This window comes from Camelina sativa, chromosome 11 (genome assembly GCF_000633955.1).
Source record: "Camelina sativa cultivar DH55 chromosome 11, Cs, whole genome shotgun sequence".
NCBI lineage: Eukaryota > Viridiplantae > Streptophyta > Magnoliopsida > Brassicales > Brassicaceae > Camelina > Camelina sativa.
Window position 1 is genome coordinate 26,944,732 of NC_025695.1, and position 20,879 is coordinate 26,965,610.

At 35.7% G+C, this 20,879-nt stretch overlaps 4 protein-coding genes across 5 annotated transcripts; 2 read left to right on the forward strand and 2 right to left on the reverse strand.

Moving 5' to 3' along the window:
* LOC104728381 (protein CLP1 homolog 5-like) lies at positions 485–2,649 on the reverse strand. The gene is made up of 9 exons (XM_010447366.1): positions 2,461–2,649; positions 2,125–2,193; positions 1,944–2,036; positions 1,607–1,848; positions 1,384–1,522; positions 1,250–1,306; positions 1,039–1,173; positions 715–944; positions 485–617 (listed from the first exon to the last, which is right to left on the reverse strand). Exons 1-9 carry the CDS (start codon positions 2,647–2,649, stop codon positions 485–487), a joined length of 1,287 nt encoding a protein of 428 aa, XP_010445668.1.
* Positions 2,948–6,308, forward strand: LOC104724345 (uncharacterized protein YtfP-like). Of its 2 annotated transcripts, XR_757628.2 has the most exons (16): positions 2,948–3,354; positions 3,447–3,506; positions 3,623–3,736; positions 3,811–3,898; positions 3,977–4,122; positions 4,237–4,338; positions 4,428–4,499; positions 4,589–4,688; positions 4,772–4,854; positions 4,945–5,022; positions 5,113–5,211; positions 5,303–5,353; positions 5,441–5,497; positions 5,671–5,712; positions 5,793–5,905; positions 6,245–6,308. XR_757628.2 is itself a non-coding variant. In XM_010442805.2 (15 exons), the coding sequence occupies exons 1-15, from the start codon at positions 3,100–3,102 to the stop codon at positions 5,853–5,855; spliced, it is 1,410 nt and encodes a 469-aa protein (XP_010441107.1). In that variant the 5' UTR covers positions 2,948–3,099; the 3' UTR covers positions 5,856–6,012. The 2 variants fall into 2 exon arrangements, 1 of the variants encoding a protein (XP_010441107.1); XM_010442805.2 differs by lacking the exon at positions 6,245–6,308 and having other exon boundaries at positions 5,793–6,012.
* Positions 6,507–8,021, forward strand: LOC104724346 (AAA-ATPase At5g40000-like). Its single transcript, XM_010442806.1, has one exon. It carries the CDS (start codon positions 6,550–6,552, stop codon positions 7,960–7,962), a length of 1,413 nt encoding a protein of 470 aa, XP_010441108.1. The 5' UTR covers positions 6,507–6,549; the 3' UTR covers positions 7,963–8,021.
* On the reverse strand, positions 18,749–20,216 carry LOC104724347 (thioredoxin H2-like). The gene is made up of 4 exons (XM_010442807.2): positions 20,054–20,216; positions 19,957–19,962; positions 19,505–19,621; positions 18,749–19,038 (listed from the first exon to the last, which is right to left on the reverse strand). Exons 1-4 carry the CDS (start codon positions 20,189–20,191, stop codon positions 18,907–18,909), a joined length of 393 nt encoding a protein of 130 aa, XP_010441109.1. The 5' UTR covers positions 20,192–20,216; the 3' UTR covers positions 18,749–18,906.

Consider the following 20,879-nt stretch of genomic DNA (forward strand, 5'->3'; position numbering starts at 1 on the left):
TACTGAAAAGGTTGCACATTGATCAATCTATTTAAACATAAATCTCAGTTACAAAATCTAAATCTATGATTTTTTAAGCTAAATTTAAAGATTTTATTTTATTTGATAGTTTAATAATTTTTCGAGATTATCATCTATTAAGTTAAAACCCTAACAAGATATATATTGGTTTTCTTTAACAAATTATAATATCAGTTGCCGAGGAAAAAGCTTAATTAAAAAAAAAAAGAGACTTGATTTGATAATGATCTTCTCAATTATTTCATCAATATGTAAAAGGAGGTGTGCGATTAGTAGATTTTCAAAAAAATTCAATGACTCCCTAATTCATCGAAAATAAAATTTACAGCAAAATATGAAATGACTCGGCCATGTGAATGTAATATCAGCATAACACAACCAAATTAATCAAAACCAAGATTTCAGTTATACAAAAGGACAAGATTGAGGCTACGTCAGAATCTCTCTTTTAGTTTCTTACTTCTCAAGTTATATGCCATGCCAAAGTCCCCAAGATCAGTGTCTTGCTAGGCAATTCCGCAGCTGATGGAGAGATATATGTAATTCTCTCTTCACCAATATTAACATTTTTGATACACACAAATCCAGCAACAATGCTGCAAAAAAACCAATATACGTTTGCTTCAAAATTAACAATCGCTTCATCTATATAGCTCAAGTATGAGAAAGCAAGAACTTTGTGGGAGATATTACCTTGAGATGATCCGATGAGGTTGTTTGGCGTATGAGATAGCAAGAACTTTGTTCACAAGATGTTCGTTAATTGCCACAGGTGTGATCTTCAAAGGATCGTTTCCTCTTCGTCGAGCAGATGTTGATGAACTAGTCTCTGGAAAGTCACCGATTTGATATACTTGAACATCACTGAACTTTACGGTTTTGGTGTAGACGGTGAGATCGTTGGTGACTCCATAGAAATAATTCTGTACATAAGCAAATATGGAAAGCCCTCTAATTTAATCAAACATAGAAAGAAAAAAAAAACGATTGATGAAATCGTCAAAGTGAAAAGTCTACCTGAATGTAACAATTCCTCAATGTTTTGCGAAAGTCAGAGCTCCTAGTGAAGACTCCAGCTGACTTCTCAAGATTCAAGAATTGTATATTCCTGAATTTTAGATCTTTCTTCAGATCATTGACAAGTTTTTCTTCCTGAAAATGAGAAAGATCAATGAAGGTTTCTTGATTAAGGATAAGTCGTCCAAAGAAGAGAGATTCGACACATTACCTGACCAAGGACAATAACTACAGTTGCATTAAGCGTCCTTATTGCATGAAGAAGGAGCTGCAAATTAAAAACATGATACCGTATCAGAAAGCTTGTGGCTCATGCAAACATATACATACAAGACAAAGAATGACCTCATAGCCTTCACGAACGATAAATCCCAAAGTGTCAATCACCATCCCAGAAGCTCGAGATTGAGCGTTTCCAAAAGACTCTTGTTTTAGTTCTCGGGCAAGCTCTTCCACAAGGGATTTGTACAGTCTAAGGTTGGTGCTGAGATTACAAGAAATGAAAGTTTAGTTTCAAGCTCACAGGTCATTATATTGAAACCTAGCTAAAGAATTTGAAGTCAGTTACCTTGGTGTTGTGTGACCAAAGTAGTGCACAATAGCCTTGTCAAGAGGAAACCCTTCAACAGGATCCACAGGCATTTCGATAAGAGTAGCAGAAACAGTCCCTGGCATGGTTATGGAGCTTTGACCAATGTTAAGGTCAACAAATGTTGGTTTCCAACCATCTTTTGCTGCCCAATTGAGAAGCATCTTAGCCAATGTGCTCTTACCAGAGTCTGTATCCCCTACAATGATAACCCTTGGTCCCTACATGGAGCAAAACCGTAAAGAAAACCCCAAAGAGTTCAAGTTGTTACGTACAAGAATAAGAATTAATTATCTCTTTAGTAAGGAAAAAGTACCTGTGAAGATACAGAATCTCTTGTTGAGGAAGTAGAACGATGTCTTTCTACTTGTAGAGAGTTGTGCTCTCTAAGATAGCTCATCATCGGTGTCTAGAACAGAGATATTTCTAGTAAACAACACAGTTTACTCTTGATATAATAATATAAACTAAGATTGGGATAGACACCAAAACCTTACCTCACAAGATGTATATTCATTTTCTGTGATGCCATCGGTTTCTATTGTTGCACCATACCATGTGAAAACCTGAAAAGTGAGTAACGTTATTTGTAACAGTGATATGTGACCATCATATATAAAGCACAGATATATTAAGATGATTCAAGGGTCGAAATTATAAATTTTTATATCACCAACTCAACTCAAGAACCCACTTCAACTGTAAAGCATCAAGAGTATAACTTTTTCTATGTAATCAACTTATACCTTCGTTCATTAGTCATTACCTAAAGCTTAGATTTTTAATCTAACCCACAAGATGAATTTTGAAGTTGAATATGTACAAAAACATACCGCAAATATCATGCGAGGAGGAAATGTGAGCCAAACTTCATGTGGAAGCTCATAGCCAAAAATCTCAGCTTCGCCATCGAGCAAACGGAGCCTTAGTGGCCGAGTCCGTTGCACTTCGATCCTGAATTCGCTCTGTTTCTCTAACTTCACTCGTCTTATTTGAGGACCAAACTCTTCACCGTACGACATGATCTTCTAGCTCTTACTGTCGGGTTCTCAGGAAGACTAGAAGCTGAGTTTGTACGTTTGGATATATAAAAAGAGGCTCAATTGATAGAAAAAGGAAGACGAAAAGTTTTTAACTTTGTTTCCATATTCCCGATGTGTTAAGAAAGAAATACGAAGCGTCCCATTCAAATTTGATTAAACGACATCGTCTAGACTAAAAGGGAACGACGTCGTCTGGACTAAAAGGGAACGAAGTCGTTATAAGTTAACGATTCGACGTCGTTTTGGAATCTCTAATCATTATCTTCACCGTGTGGCTTCTCAAATTGAGAACTGAAGGGTTTAACGGGTACTTTAGTTTTCTCAAATCTCTAAGCATTCATCTTCACATTCTTTTGTTTACTCTTTGTAGTAGTCGTTGACGTTGGAATTGAAGAGTAGGATCAAAGTTAGGAACTTTTTGAGAGTGTAATGAGTTTGAATTTGGCAAATACTTTATGGGTTCCTGTAAAAGCTTTGTTATGTAGAACAACAATCAAGAGAAGGAGACTTTTCACTACCGCTGCTATAACTAGTTCAGACTACAAAGGGGAAAAAGATGAGAGTGATGAGCTCTTGGTTGTTGTTGGTGGTGGAGCAGCTGGAGTTTATGGAGCAATCAGGGCTAAGACTCTCTCACCTGATTTGAGAGTTTTGGTTATTGAAAAAGGGAGATTTCTCTCCAAGGTCAGCTTCTCTTCTGTCTTTTGCATTAACTTAAAAACTCTATTGGCCAATCAGGGAGATGAATTTTGTTCATTTTGTTTATCATTTCGTAGGTTAAGATTTCTGGTGGTGGTAGATGCAATGTGACAAATGGGCACTGCAATGATACTAGTGTGAGTCTTGTTTCATTCATAAAGTTTCAAACTTTATACCTGAAAATTGCAGAATCATGATGGTTTAGTTTGAGCTTTGACCTTTTTAGTAACGTAGAAATCGAATCTGTATGTAGAATTTGGCAGGGCATTATCCTCGTGGTCATAAAGAGCTTAAAGGTTCTTTCTTTTATACACATGGACCTGCTGATACTATGTCATGGTTTTCTGAGCATGGAGTGTCACTAAAGGTTGTGACTTTGCATCCGGTTTACCTTTAGAGATGTTTGTCTTATTCCGCCTAATTCTTGTTGTCTCTTGACAGACTGAAGATGATGGTAGAGTATTCCCTGTCAGTGATAGTTCATCTTCTGTAATTGACTGTCTCTTAAATGAAGCAAATGTTAGAGGAGGTATTATTGAAACACCTATTTGTTCTTAATTGCTGTGTCTCTCTACATTGATATATCCACTCAATTTCAATAAACCAGTTAGGCTTGAGAGAGGTAAGTCTGTGTTGGCTGCTTCTACTAAACCAGATGGAAAGTTCCTTGTTAAAGTTGGGAAACAAACTGCTGACACGTCTGAATCTATCGAAGCTACGTATCTTCTGATTGCAACTGGAAGTAGCCAACAGGTTATATAATAATCCCATTTGAAGAACATGAGTTATTTAGTTTCAAAGCTGGGTTGTATGTATTATAAAGGTTCTCATGTTTTCCTAAGATGTTTTTCTTTTATTATGTTACAGGGTCACTCTTTAGCCACTCGATTTGGTCATTCCATTGTAGATCCAGTACCGAGTTTATTCACTTTTAAGATCAATGATCCATTGCTGACTGAGTTAGCAGGGGTAAGTTTTCCTCTTAAGATCAGAATTTTCCTACCCCGAAAAAAGTTTGATGAGCTTTGTATGTGACATTGTTTATTTCTTTTGCACAGATTAGTTTCTCCAAAGTCCAAGCCAGACTGAAATTAGATAGTCCACTCCCGGATTTGTCTAACCTTGTGCAGGTGTGCATCTTTCCCCCTTGCTATTACTAATTTGGTTAACATCCTTTATCATGAGGAAAAGTTCAAATATTACTTTGTTATCTTTCAAGATTGGTCCAATGCTTGTGACACATTGGGGACTTAGTGGACCGGTTATTCTTCGACTCTCTGCATGGGGTGCACGACATCTCTTTAGTTCGAAGTACAAAGGTCTGCATCTTTCATCTCTAAGGAGATAATTTTTTATCCTGTTAACTTGATGAAGTTTGAACATATGTAAATTTTGGCTGCAGGGCATCTTATTGTCGATTTCATTCCGGATATAAACATTGAAACTGCCAAATCTGTGCTCAAACAACACAAGCAGCAGTTTTCAGTAACAACATTTCATAGTTTTACCATTTTGTTCTCTCTGTTTCTTGTGTTTGGTTCTAGAGAATAAATGTTTGAGCATTGTGTGATGCAGAAGCACAAGGTATCCAATTCCTTTCCTCCTCAATTTGCCCTTGTCAACAGATTCTGGAGATACATTCTAGACCGCGAGGTTCTGACAAACATTCTTTCATAGCTTTTCCATATCGTAAAACCTCTTAACCTTTCACTAATGTCCTTAATTGTCTTCTTGATCCACCAGGGTTCTTCAAAAGACACTTTGTGGGCCTCAGTGTCAAATAACTCCTTGAGCTCTGTTTCTGATCTTCTTAAACATTGTACATTTCAAGTAACCGGAAAGGTATAACATGAAACATTGAAATTTATTCAGATTTTATAATACAAGTCAAGATGGTGATGATGACATTGTGTTTCGTTATTTTGCTGCAAAGGGTCAATACAAAGATGAGTTTGTGACAGCAGGAGGAGTTCCTTTATCTGAGGTTCGGTTCCTTCAAACTTAAATTACTCGTTTTCTTCTTTTTTTTTTTTTACGAGATCTGATTTTAACTGCCTCTTTCTGTTACAAGGTATCTTTGAAGACAATGGAGAGCAAATTGGTTCCAAATGTTTTCTTTGCGGGAGAGGTAAAGCTAATGTTTCAAGCATATTCATTTGTGCATTTAGTAACTGATAACATTCTTACAAATACCAATGCATTTGGAACATAGACACATGGCATGAGGACGTAGGTATTCATGTACATACAGATGACACGACCATCATAACATTATCTTACACTTACATTTGTGTGTCTCAGGTACTAAATGTAGATGGAGTTACAGGAGGTTTCAATTTCCAGGTGAATATATCGCAGGCACTATCACATTGTTTTAAAAAATGGTATATTAATTATATAATGCAAGTATTGGTTTTGGGCAGAACGCTTGGTCAGGTGGATATATCGCAGGCACACACATCGGCAAATTAGCAGCAACTAACTAACAGAAGAAGCTCTACAGAAAGAAAAGTAATGATAGGATCGTAATTTTCTTGTATGACAAGTATTGTTAATTTTAGTTATAAAATGTATTCTATTTTATCTATGTAGGAACAAAAAATTTCCAATTAGACTAATGTTTGAAATCAAATGGTTGACTGATTTGTGAGCATATGTGATAGAAGCTTTGCCTAGCATAAAGATTTAAGAGTTGCTCAACTAATGAAAAATGTATCAAACCTTAACCGTAATTATTGTGATTAATATTTTAATTAAATATGTTAAATTATATAATTTGAGTCAGTTTTGGTCTAGCGTACGATCCTTGAGAGGTTTAAACTTTTGTGACTGGTCTTTTAGTTTATCATTTTCTGATTACCTATTGCTTCTGTAGAGGGTGGTCCTCAACTTAAATAATCCAATTCGTGGAAAACTCAAACGCGCCAGAGACTCGAGAGAGTCATCCAATTCATTATTTGACACGGTTTATAATTGGAACCAACGTCGAAAGAGGCAAAAAAAGTGAAACAGGAAAGACTTTATAATATATTATACAAGACTTTGTAAAGGTTAGTCGCCGACTTTATGATCACTCGTTTATATAAATAGAGCACACTCTAAACCAAAAACAGAGAAAAAGCATACTACACCAAACACAAAGAAGAAGAAAGAAACATTGTTGTTTGGTGGTAAAGAACGATGATGATGGGTGATTCATTTGGAAGTATGGGCTCAAGCATGGCAAGTTTGTTCTTTCTTTGGGCAACAATTCAACAAATCTTCCCTAACCACTTGAAGATCACAATCAAAGAGTTTCTCTTGTCTTCATTCCAACAACTCTGTTTCGCTCAGAGAGTTTCCGACTATTTCACCAACCTCTTCTCTCCTTACGTCGAGATCAACTTCCCGGAGAGCGATGAGTATAGTTTCAACCAAGCTTTCTCAGCCATCGAGACCTACCTTGACTCGAAATCAACCGACAAGTCCAAACGTCTCAAAGGAAGCCAAGTGAAAGAAAGCAAAGGTTTGGTGTTGAAACGAAACGAGCCTAAAGTCAAAGACGAATACAAAGGAGTTAATGTCTGGTGGGAGATTGTGGTTGAGACTGATGGAAACAGATATTACAAGCTCACTTTTCACAACCGTGCAAGGAGTCTTATAACCGATTCGTACGTAAAACATGTTGTTCAAGAAGGGAAGTCGATAATAGTCAAGAACAAGCAAACAAGGCTTTTCACGAATAACTTGAGTACTCAATGGGTTTTTGGCCAGAATATGTGGAGATCTATTGCATTTGAGCACCCTGCGAGTTTTGAGACACTAGCTATGGATCCAAAGAAGAAGGAAGAGATCGTGAGTGACCTCATCGCCTTCAGCAATGGGAAGGAGTATTACAAGAAGATAGGGAAAGCTTGGAAGAGAGGTTACTTGTTGTATGGACCACCAGGAACAGGTAAGTCCACCATGATTTCAGCCATGGCTAATCTTCTAAACTATCACATCTATGACCTCGAACTTACCGCGGTAAAGAACAACTCAGAGTTGAAAAAACTGCTTACGGCAACATCCAGCAAGTCCATTATTGTGATTGAAGACATAGATTGCTCAGCGGAGTTCACTGCTAATAGAATCAAGAAAGAGAGCAGCATTAGGGAAAGATATGGAAGAGATGATAAAGATGAAAACGCGGTTACACTCTCTGGTCTTCTCAACTTCATTGATGGTATTTGGTCTGCTTGTGGACAAGAAAGGATTGTTGTATTCACAACAAACCACTTGGAAAAGCTTGACCCGGCTTTGATCAGGAGAGGAAGAATGGATATGCACATTGAGTTATCTTACTGCACTTACGAAGCGTTCAAGATTCTTGCCAAGAACTACCTGGATCTTGATGGTGATGACGCTCATCCCTTGTTTAGAGAAATCAAGGCTTTGTTGGAGGAGACAATGATTTCCCCAGCTGATGTGGCAGAGAATCTTATGGCTAGAAACCATCAAATTGATGTTGATAAATCTCTGAGCCTTCTAATCAATGCTCTAGAGGAAAAGAAGGACAATCAGAAGAGCCAACAAGAGAAGAAGACACAAAAAAAGTTCAAAATATTTGGTTGAGGATTACTACTATTTAGCTTAATTTGATAATTTGATGAATTTAAAACCATATTTTGATTTTCTTTTACTAGTGATATTCCACTATGTATGCAATGTTATTTTTCTTCTCTAATAATAAAAGAACACAAAAAAAGTAAAAACTAAGAAGGTGCAAAGCAACTTGTTGAATTTAGGAGTTGAAAGAGAGAAACCTAACTTAAAAAGCAGAGTGCAAAGTTTTTTTAACATAGGGAACTCATAAAAATCTCAAAACCCCAATCTCATAGTTTTGGGAAAATGTGAGAACTACAACAACAATACCGTAAGGCATACTGTGTGGACCAACAAGACAAATAAATACTTGCCACAGCCATATCTTCATTTCTAAAAGAGGGATACTATATCCCAATGAGAAAGGCTGCTAGATTCAATCTTTGTGATCTTCTGCAATGTCATTTTATTAAAATCGTTGAATATTTTTATCTAGTGCTAATTTTTTTTCCCCATATTTCTTTTGAAAACTAATTAACGATACAATCTACTCTAGAATGGACAGAGGAAAGCGTGGGGCTCACCAAGTGGCAAGTGATAGGAATGGTTATCGTTGGACCATGGATGCATGCATCATGCATGGTATGGTGGTGACGCTTTTTAAGGTTTCTGTATTCAAAATTTCAAACAAGAAAACAGTAACAACATCTCTCATACTTGCACTCTTTTGTTCTCTCTTTGTTTCTCGTCTTTTGGTTATAAAATAAAAACGTTTTGAGCAAAACCTCTTAACCTTCTTACACACGAAGGTTATCTTTTCAGTGTCACTGGAAAGGTACAACAGTGTAATCTTATTTGTATATANAAAAAAAAAAAAAAAAAAAAAAAAAAAAAAAAGTTTGTCAAGTTGAAGAGGACAGAGTAAAATCTTATTATAAGGATCATAGATTAGAAAAAAAAACAAGAGAGAATTGGAACAAGAGCGGCGAAACAAAATAGATTATCCTTGATCATCAGATACCACACCATAGAAGAGCTATAAGATTGAAAACAACATATAAATCACATCAAACAAAGAGAGGAAGAGAGTGAGTTGTTTGAAGAAGTGAGATTCACAAGCGACCAGCCTCTCTCTCCTGAAACACGAGCAGGAAAAAAGAAAGTAAATTGGTTAGAGAAATTAGTTAGCCAGTCGGGTCGGGTGGGCTTTGCTATAATGGGCAGGTCGTCGCGCTAAACAACACTTTACTTTGATAAGCGTGGGTAATGTATCCACCGAAAAATGCTGCCCAAAGAAACAAACTTTTCTTCCTTTCCAACTGACGTGTGATGCTCGAGATGGTGGTGGTGGTGGAGGAGACGGTGGAAAACGCTCTTCCACAAAACTGCAGAAGCTTTTCGCATTATCAAACCCCCCAAAAAAATAATATTGAAAGTGAATCCATCACAAGGAAATTGAACAACAAGTATTACCTTTGCAGGAATCGTTTGCTTCATCCTCTCTTCCTCTCGTCAGTAGACCAGTTTAGGGATTCTATTCTTTTTTTTTTGTTTTTTAATCTGTATGTAAGTAATGTAAAAATGTATAGTGTAGGTGAAAAAGCTACATTCAATAGTAAGCCAACAGGCCCAATTTGATCCTTCAGCTTTGCGAAATTGGCGATCGATATCAATCAAATCAGACCAAACCCTAGTTCCCAAATTTCGGACGAGGACGAAGGAAGATGATGCGAAACACCGTTGTTAATGTATAATAGTGGAATCGCAATCTGTGTTTCTGTATGTATGTTTTGTTCGAAGAGCTAAAAATCCAAATGTACACAATTTTTTTTTTTTTTCAGTTATTCCGTAGGTGGAGATCACAGTACCGCGCATTTTCATCCGCCAGTCCGATAGGTCGTTTTTTTTTTTTTTTTTCAGTTATTCCGTAGGTGGAGATCACAGTACCGCGCATTTTCATCCGCCAGTCCGATAGGTCGTTTTTTTTTTTTTTTTTCAGTTATTCCGTAGGTGGAGATCACAGTACCGCGCATTTTCATCCGCCAGTCCGATAGGTCGTTTTTTTTTTTTTTTTTCAGTTATTCCGTAGGTGGAGATCACAGTACCGCGCATTTTCATCCGCCAGTCCGATAGGTCGTTTTTTTTTTTTTTTTTCAGTTATTCCGTAGGTGGAGATCACAGTACCGCGCATTTTCATCCGCCAGTCCGATAGGTCGTTTTTTTTTTTTTTTTTCAGTTATTCCGTAGGTGGAGATCACAGTACCGCGCATTTTCATCCGCCAGTCCGATAGGTCGTTTTTTTTTTTTTTTTTACTTCTCTCAATTCAATTCGATATATATATTTTTTTTTTTTTTTGGTATGCTTCGATCAATTAAATTCAAATTCAAATTTATAGGTGTGCATAGAACAATCCATCCGACACAAGAAATGGGGAAAATTGCTCTCAGTGTGATGGGATTTTGCTTTAAAGGGGTGCTCTGTGGTACGGTTGGATACGTGCTCGGTATGTCATTTTTTACATTTTTTAAGATTGGACAATCTTGGACAAAAGTAGACATTTTCAATTGTTGTTCTTCTTGTTCTACTACTTCAATTCAGGTGGTCTCACATCAGAATCTTTTTCAGAGAGTGATCTACAGGCTGAACAGGTAAAAAAAGAGAGAGAGAGATGGGATATTTCTGTTTCTCAAGCTTGCTCTGTGACTATCCCCCGTATAATGAATGACATAACCGTTCATCATTCTTCTTCTCATGTTTTAGGACATCATCGAGATGAATCATTATTTGGACAAACATCAAAGGAGGGTTGAAAATTTTGAACAGCGATCCCTGCAATTTGAAATCCGGCGATCCAAAACCTCCTTATGATCCTAAAAAGTCCCACCCGGATGGCCTGTAATTATTATTATTATATATATATATATGATTTTTGCAAACGTGTCGTTCGTTCGTTAAACCCTTGTCATGTAATCGCTATCGTCGCCCTTATAGTATCTTTACTGGAAGTTGATGGTTGCTCAAGCCCAAAAATTGAATAAAAAATCTATTTACGGATCCATTTAGGAAAGAATCGATTTTTTGGAAAGCATCTGAAGCAACCCCATAAGCAACGCTACGTGGCGTATTCTCATTCGTGAATACATAAATATAAAAGGAATTTTTTTTTTCTATTTTCTTTTTCTTTCTTCCCCCATTCTCTCTCTCTTCTCTCTCGATACAAACGGCGATTGGAAGTTCTCACGACCAACGACCAATGACGGCGGAGGGTTGTCGGGTTAACCCTAAGATTTGATGCTTCGGTTCTCGCCACAAACGACGGCGGAGGTTTCTTATGCTGCGACAACGACGGCAGCTCGATCCCGAAGGTCTCCGTATCAAATCCCCGCCACAACGCAACCGCCTCCGTCGGTGGTGGCTGAGACGGAGAAGGTTACAATCGAGCGTCACTGTCCTGCGAAAGGTAAAGGCTTGAATTGCTTGGTTCCGCCTCCTAAAGGTTACCGTCAGCTGGTTCCATGGCCTAAAAACCGTGACGAGGTAACTCCTTTGTTTGCAATCTCTTGTTAGAGTTTATTGGCTAACTAAAGCTCAATAGCAGTATTGCATTTTGGTTGGAAAATTCTGATCTTGGGATTAGCTTAAGTAGATTAAGTGACGTCGAATTTGGATTTCCAGATTTCTTAAAATAGCTACAATTACAAGTATCTTCAGTTAGAGGTGCCAAGGTTGTTACTGATCTAAGTACTGGGCGATCAAAAGGTTATGGATTTGTTAAATTTGCAGAGGAAAGTGAAAGGAACCGGGCCATGGCTGAAATGAATGGTTTGTATTGCTCAACAAGGCGTATTATCAGTCTCAATAGTAGCACTCAAAATTAGCAGATAACCGTTGAGGTGAGTGAGGCTCCTTTTAAGAACTTAGCCAAACGTTGATATCTTCTTCTGTGTTTGCCTTTGACTGGTTTTGTAAAATATATTGGACCGGAGTCGAGAGCATGAAGAGTGCCACTATATTATGTAAGTGATAGGACTAGTACCTGAAGAAAGAAGAAAGAGGTTCAAGCGGAAAGTTATGTTGATCGTCAGTGTCGCTTCAAGGTTCTTTCTTCATTGTCTTAGATTGCAATTTCTTCTGTTCATAGTTCATGTAGAGGTTTCTAATGTTAAAGATTGTGTTTCCATGAACAAACCAGTGGTCTCACATCATCAAATGCAAGAGCCAAGGTGACCTCTAATTCTATAGATCCTTGTATCTATCATTCTTTGTGTCAATCAATATGTTTCGTTTCTATTCTTGTTACTGCCAATGTTATTAGTTCGCAGTTCACCTTAATATACTGAAATTGAATTATTCTGCAACTTTTGAACTGCAAGTCAATTCAGTATCTTTGTTTGGTTGATGGATAATTTCAATCCATCAGTTCTTCATAACTAAAAGAGTTCTAAACCTCATTTAGATGGACACAGTCCGGTGAAGCCAAGCTTTTTTCTGCCATAAAGGTAAATTGTTCAAGGTTTAAGTCAAACTCACTTCTCGCACTTGATATTGGAAAAACATGAGATCCACTACTGCCTTATATATAAGATACAGTTTGTTTAAAGTAGTTGTTTCTTGGATCGATATGCAGTTTGTATCTTAAATTTTTGTCTCTACATTCACACCAAGTTCTTATTAATAACAGAGGCTCTAGAAGCTGAAATAATGATAACAAAGATGTAATCAGCCAGGTGTGTTTGTGCAGGTGGGACAATCGAACTTCAGCATTAACACCGGAGAAAGAGATATTCTACCTAGTGGCGATCCTAACATCGGCAGTGAATGTAGTAACATTAGTGAATGTTTGTATTGCTCAACAAGGTCATGTGAATGTAGTAACATTAGTGATAATCAAATATGACAAAAGTTGGTATCCTTTACATTGTAGATGTTTGTTTTGTAGTTTAGGTTAAAATTTGTAGGGTTTTTTTTGTCCTTGTATTGCAGGTTCTGTTTTTTTGTCCCTTCTTCATTTCACACTCTTATATATAGATAGAGTATATACTTTGATTGATTATCTTAAAAATTAAAGTTTAATAATTAATAAATACAAATTAAAAAATTATTATTTAAATGATTGAGCAACCTTCTTTGGGGTTCTCTAGTGGAGGGATGATTTTGCTTAAGTTCTCTTAAGATTGCTTTAATTAATTTAGTTCTTAAGTTCTCTTAACATTGCTACACATAAAGCGTAGGTAATGTATCCGGTCGCTACACATACTTACTTTGATAAGCGTGTATCCACCGAGAAAATGCTGCGGCATAGACACAAGAAGAAGAGATGAGTAGATAAATTCCAAATCGACGTCGAACCTTCCTAAGTCCTAACCCGTAACGACTTCGTTTTAAACAAAGCAAACAACTTTTCGTCCACACAGTGAATGGACGCTTCGTATCTCTCAACAAATCGGAATATGGAAAACAAAGTTAGTAACTTCTCGCGCGTCTTGTTTTCTATTAATCGAGCCTCTTTAATTTATATATCCAAACGTAAAAACTCAGCTTCATATATTTCTGATAACTTGACAGTGAGAGCTAGAACATCTCGTACGGTGGAGAGTTTGGTACACAAATAAGACGAGTGAAGTTAGAGAAACAAGAGATTTTGTACCTTTACATGTATCTTTTCCTTACTAAAGATCATTAATTTCTATCCTTGTACGTAGCAACTTCAACTCTTGGTTTTCTTTACGGTTTTGCTCCATGTCGGGTTCAAGGGTTATCATTCTAGGCGATACAGACTCTGGGAAGAGAACATTATATTGGCTAAGATGATTCTGAATCGGGTAGCAAAAGATGGTTGGAAACCAACACTTCTTGACCTTAATTAACATTGGGCAAAGCTCAATAACCATACCGGGAACTGTTTCTGCTACTCTCCTATCAAAATGCCTGTGGATCCTGTTGAAGGTTTTCCTCTGGATAAGGCTATTGTGCACTACTTTGGTCACACTTCACCAAGGTAATTGACTTCAACTGTACAAATCCCTTGTCGAAGAGCTTTCCCTACAAGACATTACATATATCTCTCCAGCAGCTGCGGAATTGCCTAGTACATAAGACACTGATCATGGGGACTTTGACATGGCATGTAACTTGAGAAGCAAGAAACTGAAGAGTACGTAGAAAAAGGGAGATTTTTATGGCCATAGCCTCATTCTTATCCTTTTCTATAACTGAATTTTGATTTTGATTAATTTAGTTGTGTGATGCTTGTGGATTTCGAATCCACACTCGAGTGTATACTTTGCTTTTATGTTGATAAACTCCTTAAGAAAAAATGTAATAAACAAGAAATTTGTATTTGATCGGTAAATGCCTGTAAGAATTGAGAGAACTATATATTATTTATACTCGGAAAATCGATCCTTTTTTTGAGGTGTACAATACCTTTACCTTATATACACAATAATTTGCACTTCATTCACTAATTATTGTCAAGTTACACAATAATTTGTACTTAGTTGCTTACTTGAGATTTATGTTTAAATAGATTGACCAATGTGCAAATTTGTTCATTAAGTAGAAGAAAATGGCAAATTCAGTAATGTTCTTAATATTTCTTCTTTCTTTAACTCTCTTCCGATCCACATTCTTCTTTTTATCATCATAAGAGTAAAACACGTTTGACAAAAAAAAAAAAAGAGAGTAAAACATAAAGCAAGTATACCGATTAATCTTCTATATAAATGATAATCCGATGAGACTCAAATTTCTGGCCTAATAGATCTCAATATTAAACTTCTATTTTCTGGTGAAATAGAGATATATTTTTATTCGAGGATAAATAGTTCGGAATCATAGTTTAGGCTTTATCTATCTTGTTCGAAAAATAGCTCGTTAATTAGTCCATTATATAGATTTTTAAATTTTATATTCAAAAATACTCTCATTTTATTTTCTTAATTAAGAGAGAAATATATATACTAGATTAGGACCCGTCAATGTGCGAATTTTAAATTCTAAAATAAAATAAAATTTAGCAAAATGTATATAAAAATTTCGTTGTGAATAAAAACTATCTTCCAAAAATAGAAATTTTTTAAGTGAGTGAAAAGAGTTATTTAATATTCTTTTTTCTTTAATATACTAATTTACATTTCTATATTTTATATTTAATGTGTAATATAATAATAATGTTAAATTTTCAATTACAAAAACTTTTGTTAAATATTCATCATTATAGTTATTGTCAAATCTCAACGACGTGGTTTTACATGAAAACCAACAGTAAAACCGTCATCCTATTTAGTATTTACATCCATCCATTTACAAATGTGTTATCTACTCTCGTTCCTAACATAATTGTGAATATTTGGTACAAACAACTATATTGGATTAGAAACATCAGCAACATATATAGAGCCTGTACATAGGAACAACAGCAAGATATTGCCTAGTCGTGGACACAACAACAAGATAGGATCTGGACGTGGAAACAATGAGAGCAATAGTCTGATGACGAAAAGTGGGGTGAACTATTGCAAGAGCATTCTCACAACATTTGGAGATCATCCTCAAGAAATGGTGTGACAACAAAGAAAATTTTGCCGTCAATGTCATCAGAATTATAGAGCGTTTGCAGTGGTTCAAATGCAAGATGATGTTTCTATATACTGGTGAAGAAGAGATCCCAAAGACATATCATGATTTTGATTCGGCCTTGCCTTTTTTCAATCTTAAGGAGCTCATGGAAAAAACTTGGGATATTTACTAACGTTAATTAGTTTCTTTGGTAGTCTCTTCTATGATAATATTTAAGTGTGACAAAACAATTCTCTTGATAAAACAAATTACAGTAGAACCTTCGTAAATTAATACTCTTTAAATTAATACTCGTTATAAATTAATAAGTTCTTTTAGTCCCGAGTTGGGCCGGTGTAAAAAATAACACATTTCGATAAAATAATAAGATAATAATTTTTTGGAAATCTTGTGTAAAAATATGGTCTCATCAATATCATAAATTAATAATCATATAAATTGATATATATATATATATATATATCTAAGAAAATATAGTAAAATATGATTCTATTGTTGTTTGCCTATTCTTGAATTTGTATTCTTGTTATAGCTCATTTCTATTTTTTTCATTGTTGTATTTTCAAATCGCATCCATAAACTGTGAAGAGTCATCGATGCGATAATTGCTTCTTTAGTAATTGGTTTTAAAAGTACCGCAATATCTTCTGCGACTTCATCATTATCATGAAGGATAGTAGTAACAATTTTTGTTAAACTCTAAACTTCTAACATTTCTCATTTTTACCTAGATAATCTATTAAACAATTGACATTCATCCTATTACGATAACTAAGATTATAAATTAAGAAAATTCATTAAAAATGTGAATGATAACAAAAGTATCTTATTTTGTAATAGAAAATTTTCAATATAAAAATGAGAAAATCTCTTCATAAATTAATAATTATTAATTTATCGATAAATTAAAAACTCTATAAATTAATAAAATTTCATGGTCCCGACCTTATTAATTTACAGAGATTTTACTGTATAAGAGTTTGTGGATGATACGGTGGGTAGTTAAAATTAGCATTTAGTTCGATGTAAGCGGTCCCGTTGATTGACAAATGCAACAAGTGCATTTCAAAAGGTCCAATAAATTTAAAGCCAATTTTTGTAACATTTACATTATATGAATATATTTAATTGTGCTGAGATTATATAGAAAATCTATATCTAATAAAAGCTCCAAAGTAATATTTTAAAGTTTTATTTTGAGGTCCAAAATTAAAAAACATATGAATAGGCCCAAATAAAGGTAATGCAGATGAGTTCCGATTATTTGTTAAAAGTAGAATTTTTTGTTGTTGTTGCATTGCCGTTGGTTGAGCCAGGCCTAGATGTAAGATGAGTTAGATGTTATTGTTAATCTCCTATGACACTTCTAACTATATGTACAATCGCAATATTTACATATGTAATTTGGATTAGCTCAAAAAAATTAGAAGTTTTTAAATTATACAACAATAATAAAAGTAGAAAACCGTAAAAATCTAACATCATCACTATATGTAAAAATAAAAATTGTCCCATGATATGCTACGGATAAAATCCTTGTATTGAAGAAATCTCATCCTTCTCTCGGCTGNCTTCTAACTATATGTACAATCGCAATATTTACATATGTAATTTGGATTAGCTCAAAAAAATTAGAAGTTTTTAAATTATACAACAATAATAAAAGTAGAAAACCGTAAAAATCTAACATCATCACTATATGTAAAAATAAAAATTGTCCCATGATATGCTACGGATAAAATCCTTGTATTGAAGGAATCTCATCCTTCTCTCGGCTGTGAAACTAGATATCTACGTAAGATTGAAATTTGGAACATGAGCCCTAAACGCCGTTCTTAATCATATTTTAGTTTTTACGTTTTTATCGAGATGGTATACGCACGAAACAAGCTAAGAATACACAACTCTTATTCTTAATCTCTTGTATCCATTATGCTTATGTAAACTGGTTGGTTTGCTAAACCATTAACTCAGATTAGGGATTCTGTTTGTATGCCTTTGGCTAGTTTAGAGATTGTGATACAATTTATCATTGATCATCAAACATATCGTAAAGGAAGTCCATGACAGCTCAGATCGACCAAATCGAATGCATTTCAATCAAAGCTAGCTGCAACATAGAACCACTTTGCAAGATGAGCTTCATAGTCTGCCACGATCAGTCCAACTATTATTTGGCATGTAATGTGCATTTGAGTGAACCCACCCCTGCAGATAATAATATAGAATGACATAAGAAGAAAAGTCAGGAGACATACTCAGACATCAATCTTTTTCACCTCTCTTAGATATCACTGTCTTTTAATGCATTAAGTTTTTGCAGCAATAGACAGACAGAAGCTATCATTCATGATCCACTTGATCTTCTACATTCCAATTGATCCATTGAAATTCTTCATTCGTTACACTTTGACTGGAAGGGCCTGGGATCTTGTCATAGAACAAAGGGTAAGCTGAAGATCTTGATTCTTGAACAAAATGGAGGATTCAGTTCAATTTCTTGTCTGATGATTTTATTGCTGAAATCATGAATCTTGATACAGATTGCATTCACAAGGAAGAGAAATTTCGGGAGAGAAGAGCGTGAACTTAGATGGGCACACGCCCAAAGGACCCCCCTTCATGGCCTTGACCCACCTGGAACTGGGTTCACAAAACACAACAATTATGCAGTATTCAGTCGGTTGGCTAAAGATGCAAACAGACGCGCCGAAATAGCTCGGTAAGCCTTACATTTTAAACCTTAACTGAACGCCCATATTTCTTGATGTAAGGTTGTGTAAAGGGTCATGGATGGACCATAGATTCCAGCTTACCATCTTCTTGCAGACTGAGGGAGCTGTCGACAGTAAAAGGACATGTGGAGTCAGTGGTGAAGCGCAAGGGTCCTGGCATCAACACAATTCAGCAACCGTACACTGTTTGAGGAAAGGAACACAACTAAAATCATGCGTCTCTGCTTCACATATGTAAATGTCAATGTGTGTATGTACATAAGTATCCGTCAAGTGCCAGAGTAATATAGGCCCACTGTTATGTGTGTTCTGTAAAAAACCCTCTTACATCTGAACCTGCTATAACTATACTTTGCAACAACAACACTCTTCCTCCTCAGTAAAACTATATCAACAATCAAATACCGAGCTCAGGTGATCTAAAAGAGAGTAGAAGAGAAACCTTGTGAACCAGCTGAAGAATCATCCACACTGTACCATACTAAAGCATTTGAACAAATCATTTCAAATCAATTGTTGAATCACACAAAAGGTCTTATAGTCTTGAAGACACAGCAGAAACAACAGAGTATAGTACAAAGCCGCTCCCAACAACATACCATTTATTATAGAGTTTACAGATATGGGTTGTTGGTGAAGGTTTTAAAATAATGCTCACTATGCCCTGAGTTTGCTAACTTTGCTCTCAAGTTCGTCCTTTTTGGCTCCAATGATCCTTTCAACCTCTTTACCCTTTTGGATCAGCACAAAGGTTGGCATTCCCGTCACATTAAACTCTTTAGCCACATCCTGAAAACATTAAGTCATGCAGTAAGTTTATATTGTTTGTCAATACAATTCAAATAACCAGAAGCATGAAAGGCTGAACCTAACTTCAACAAAACACTCCATCTTATATCAGAATCCTAGTGACTTTGCAGTTGTACCGATCCATATCGGACCAAACACAGTGAACTATGGATCAAGCAGAGTAATGAGGGATACAATCATACAAATGTCAGAGACACATAAAGCTGAAACTTTGGTGGTAACAGCATAAACCATGGCAGAGATGCAGCAAGTTTAAAATCTTTTTACCCCAATTTCACCAGACTCTTATCTTATAGTATCAGAATTACATTGACCTGCAGTTAATACCATAAAGCTATCTAATGTCTTCCCACAAAATTGCTTAGATATCACAACACTCAATGTAAAGGCACACTTAAGACAAACAAAAAAAGATGAAGACTTTATGATAGAGAGAGATACTTACAGGAAGCTCATCAACATCTAAATTGACGAAATCAACATCAGTGAACTTATCAGCCATGGCATGAATCGTAGGCTCAATCATCCTACATGGTCCACACCATGACGCCGAGAAATCAACCTGATAGATTTAAGATATCGTAACCTCTGTAACTAACTCTTTATTGCTAACCCAAACACTAACACACCATAGACGAAGGCAAGCACATCGCAAGCTCTTCACCTAACGAATATCAGAGACGAGAGCACATCACTCTCACCACTAACCATCAGAGAGCACATCACTCTCTCACATAGCACATCGCTAACATTCAACAACAATAAGCATCACCCTCCCCACGCACACATAGCTTGTATTTAAAGAGAAGAACTTCAACGGCCCTCCTTAGCCAAGTCAGCTCATTCAACTAATCTTCTTTAAAACCGATTGTGTTGATACACCAATCGTATCGCAACCACCATCTTTCCACACAAAACTAAAATCTCAATCAAAATCCCAAATTGATTGATTTACACACCAAAACTGAATAGAGTCTGAGACATCAGACAATACCAATTTGTTCGATTCTTTGATCTCGTTGTAATGAAGTTGCCACCGAGCTGAAGAGCTAAACTTGAGGAGGCGACTTGGCTCAGATTCAGCCCCTGCATCTTCTCCACTTCCAAACACAGCCGATAGAACTCCTCCCATTCTCTCTTCTCTTTTCTTTGGTCAATGATCGTGTCGTTTTATATTCAAACATTGTGTCGTTTTTTTCTTAAACTATTTAGTCAACTACAATTGCTTGGAACTACAATTGCTTGTGAGTAAGGGAGCTTTGTTAACTCATGAAATTAATGGTGGACAATAAACAAACCGGACCAAACCGAAATTGGAGAACCAATCAGACCAAACCGAAATGGTAATACCAAAAGTCGATATGAAATTTACCAATAGATTATTATGATTTGGATTTTTGCCGTTGCTGGATTTGTGTGTATCAAAAATGTTGAAAAATACTTAGGTTGGCCGCTCTGTATTCACCCCCTTCCTTCTCGACCAATCAGAATGTTTTATCTAATATTTTATTTAAAAAATAAATCAAAACTAAATTTAAAAAAGTAAAACTAATTAAGGAAACAATTTCTGTATACTTTTATTTAAAGAAAGTTAAATATTGTTTTGGTTTAGATTTTACAATTAAACGAGGTTATATATCGGTTTGGGTTTATAAATGAGAATTAGGGTTTAGATTTTATAATTAAAATGAAATTATATGTCGGTTTGAGTTTACAAATGAGATGGTTAGAGTTTAGATTTTACAATTAGAATAAAATTATATGTCGGTTTGGGTTTACAAATGAGATAGTTAGGGTTTAGATTTTACAATTAGAACGAA

Excerpts from the sequence above, each read along its gene's own strand:
- LOC104728381 (XM_010447366.1), bottom strand. The coding sequence starts at position 2,649 with ATGTCGTACGGTGAAGAGTTTGGTCCTCAAATAAGACGAGTGAAGTTA. Across the intron at positions 2,194-2,460 it reads CTCCTCGCATGATATTTGCG|GTTTTCACATGGTATGGTGC; the intron begins GTATGTTTTTGT and ends CTCACTTTTCAG. Across the intron at positions 618-714 it reads CCTCATCGGATCATCTCAAG|CATTGTTGCTGGATTTGTGT; the intron begins GTAATATCTCCC and ends GTTTTTTTGCAG.
- LOC104724345 (XM_010442805.2), top strand. The coding sequence starts at position 3,100 with ATGAGTTTGAATTTGGCAAATACTTTATGGGTTCCTGTAAAAGCTTTG. Across the intron at positions 4,689-4,771 it reads CTTTAGTTCGAAGTACAAAG|GGCATCTTATTGTCGATTTC; the intron begins GTCTGCATCTTT and ends TTTTGGCTGCAG. Across the intron at positions 5,212-5,302 it reads CATTTCAAGTAACCGGAAAG|GGTCAATACAAAGATGAGTT; the intron begins GTATAACATGAA and ends TTTGCTGCAAAG.
- LOC104724346 (XM_010442806.1), top strand. The coding sequence starts at position 6,550 with ATGATGATGGGTGATTCATTTGGAAGTATGGGCTCAAGCATGGCAAGT.
- LOC104724347 (XM_010442807.2), bottom strand. The coding sequence starts at position 20,191 with ATGGGAGGAGTTCTATCGGCTGTGTTTGGAAGTGGAGAAGATGCAGGG. Across the intron at positions 19,039-19,504 it reads TAGATGTTGATGAGCTTCCT|GATGTGGCTAAAGAGTTTAA; the intron begins GTAAGTATCTCT and ends TAATGTTTTCAG.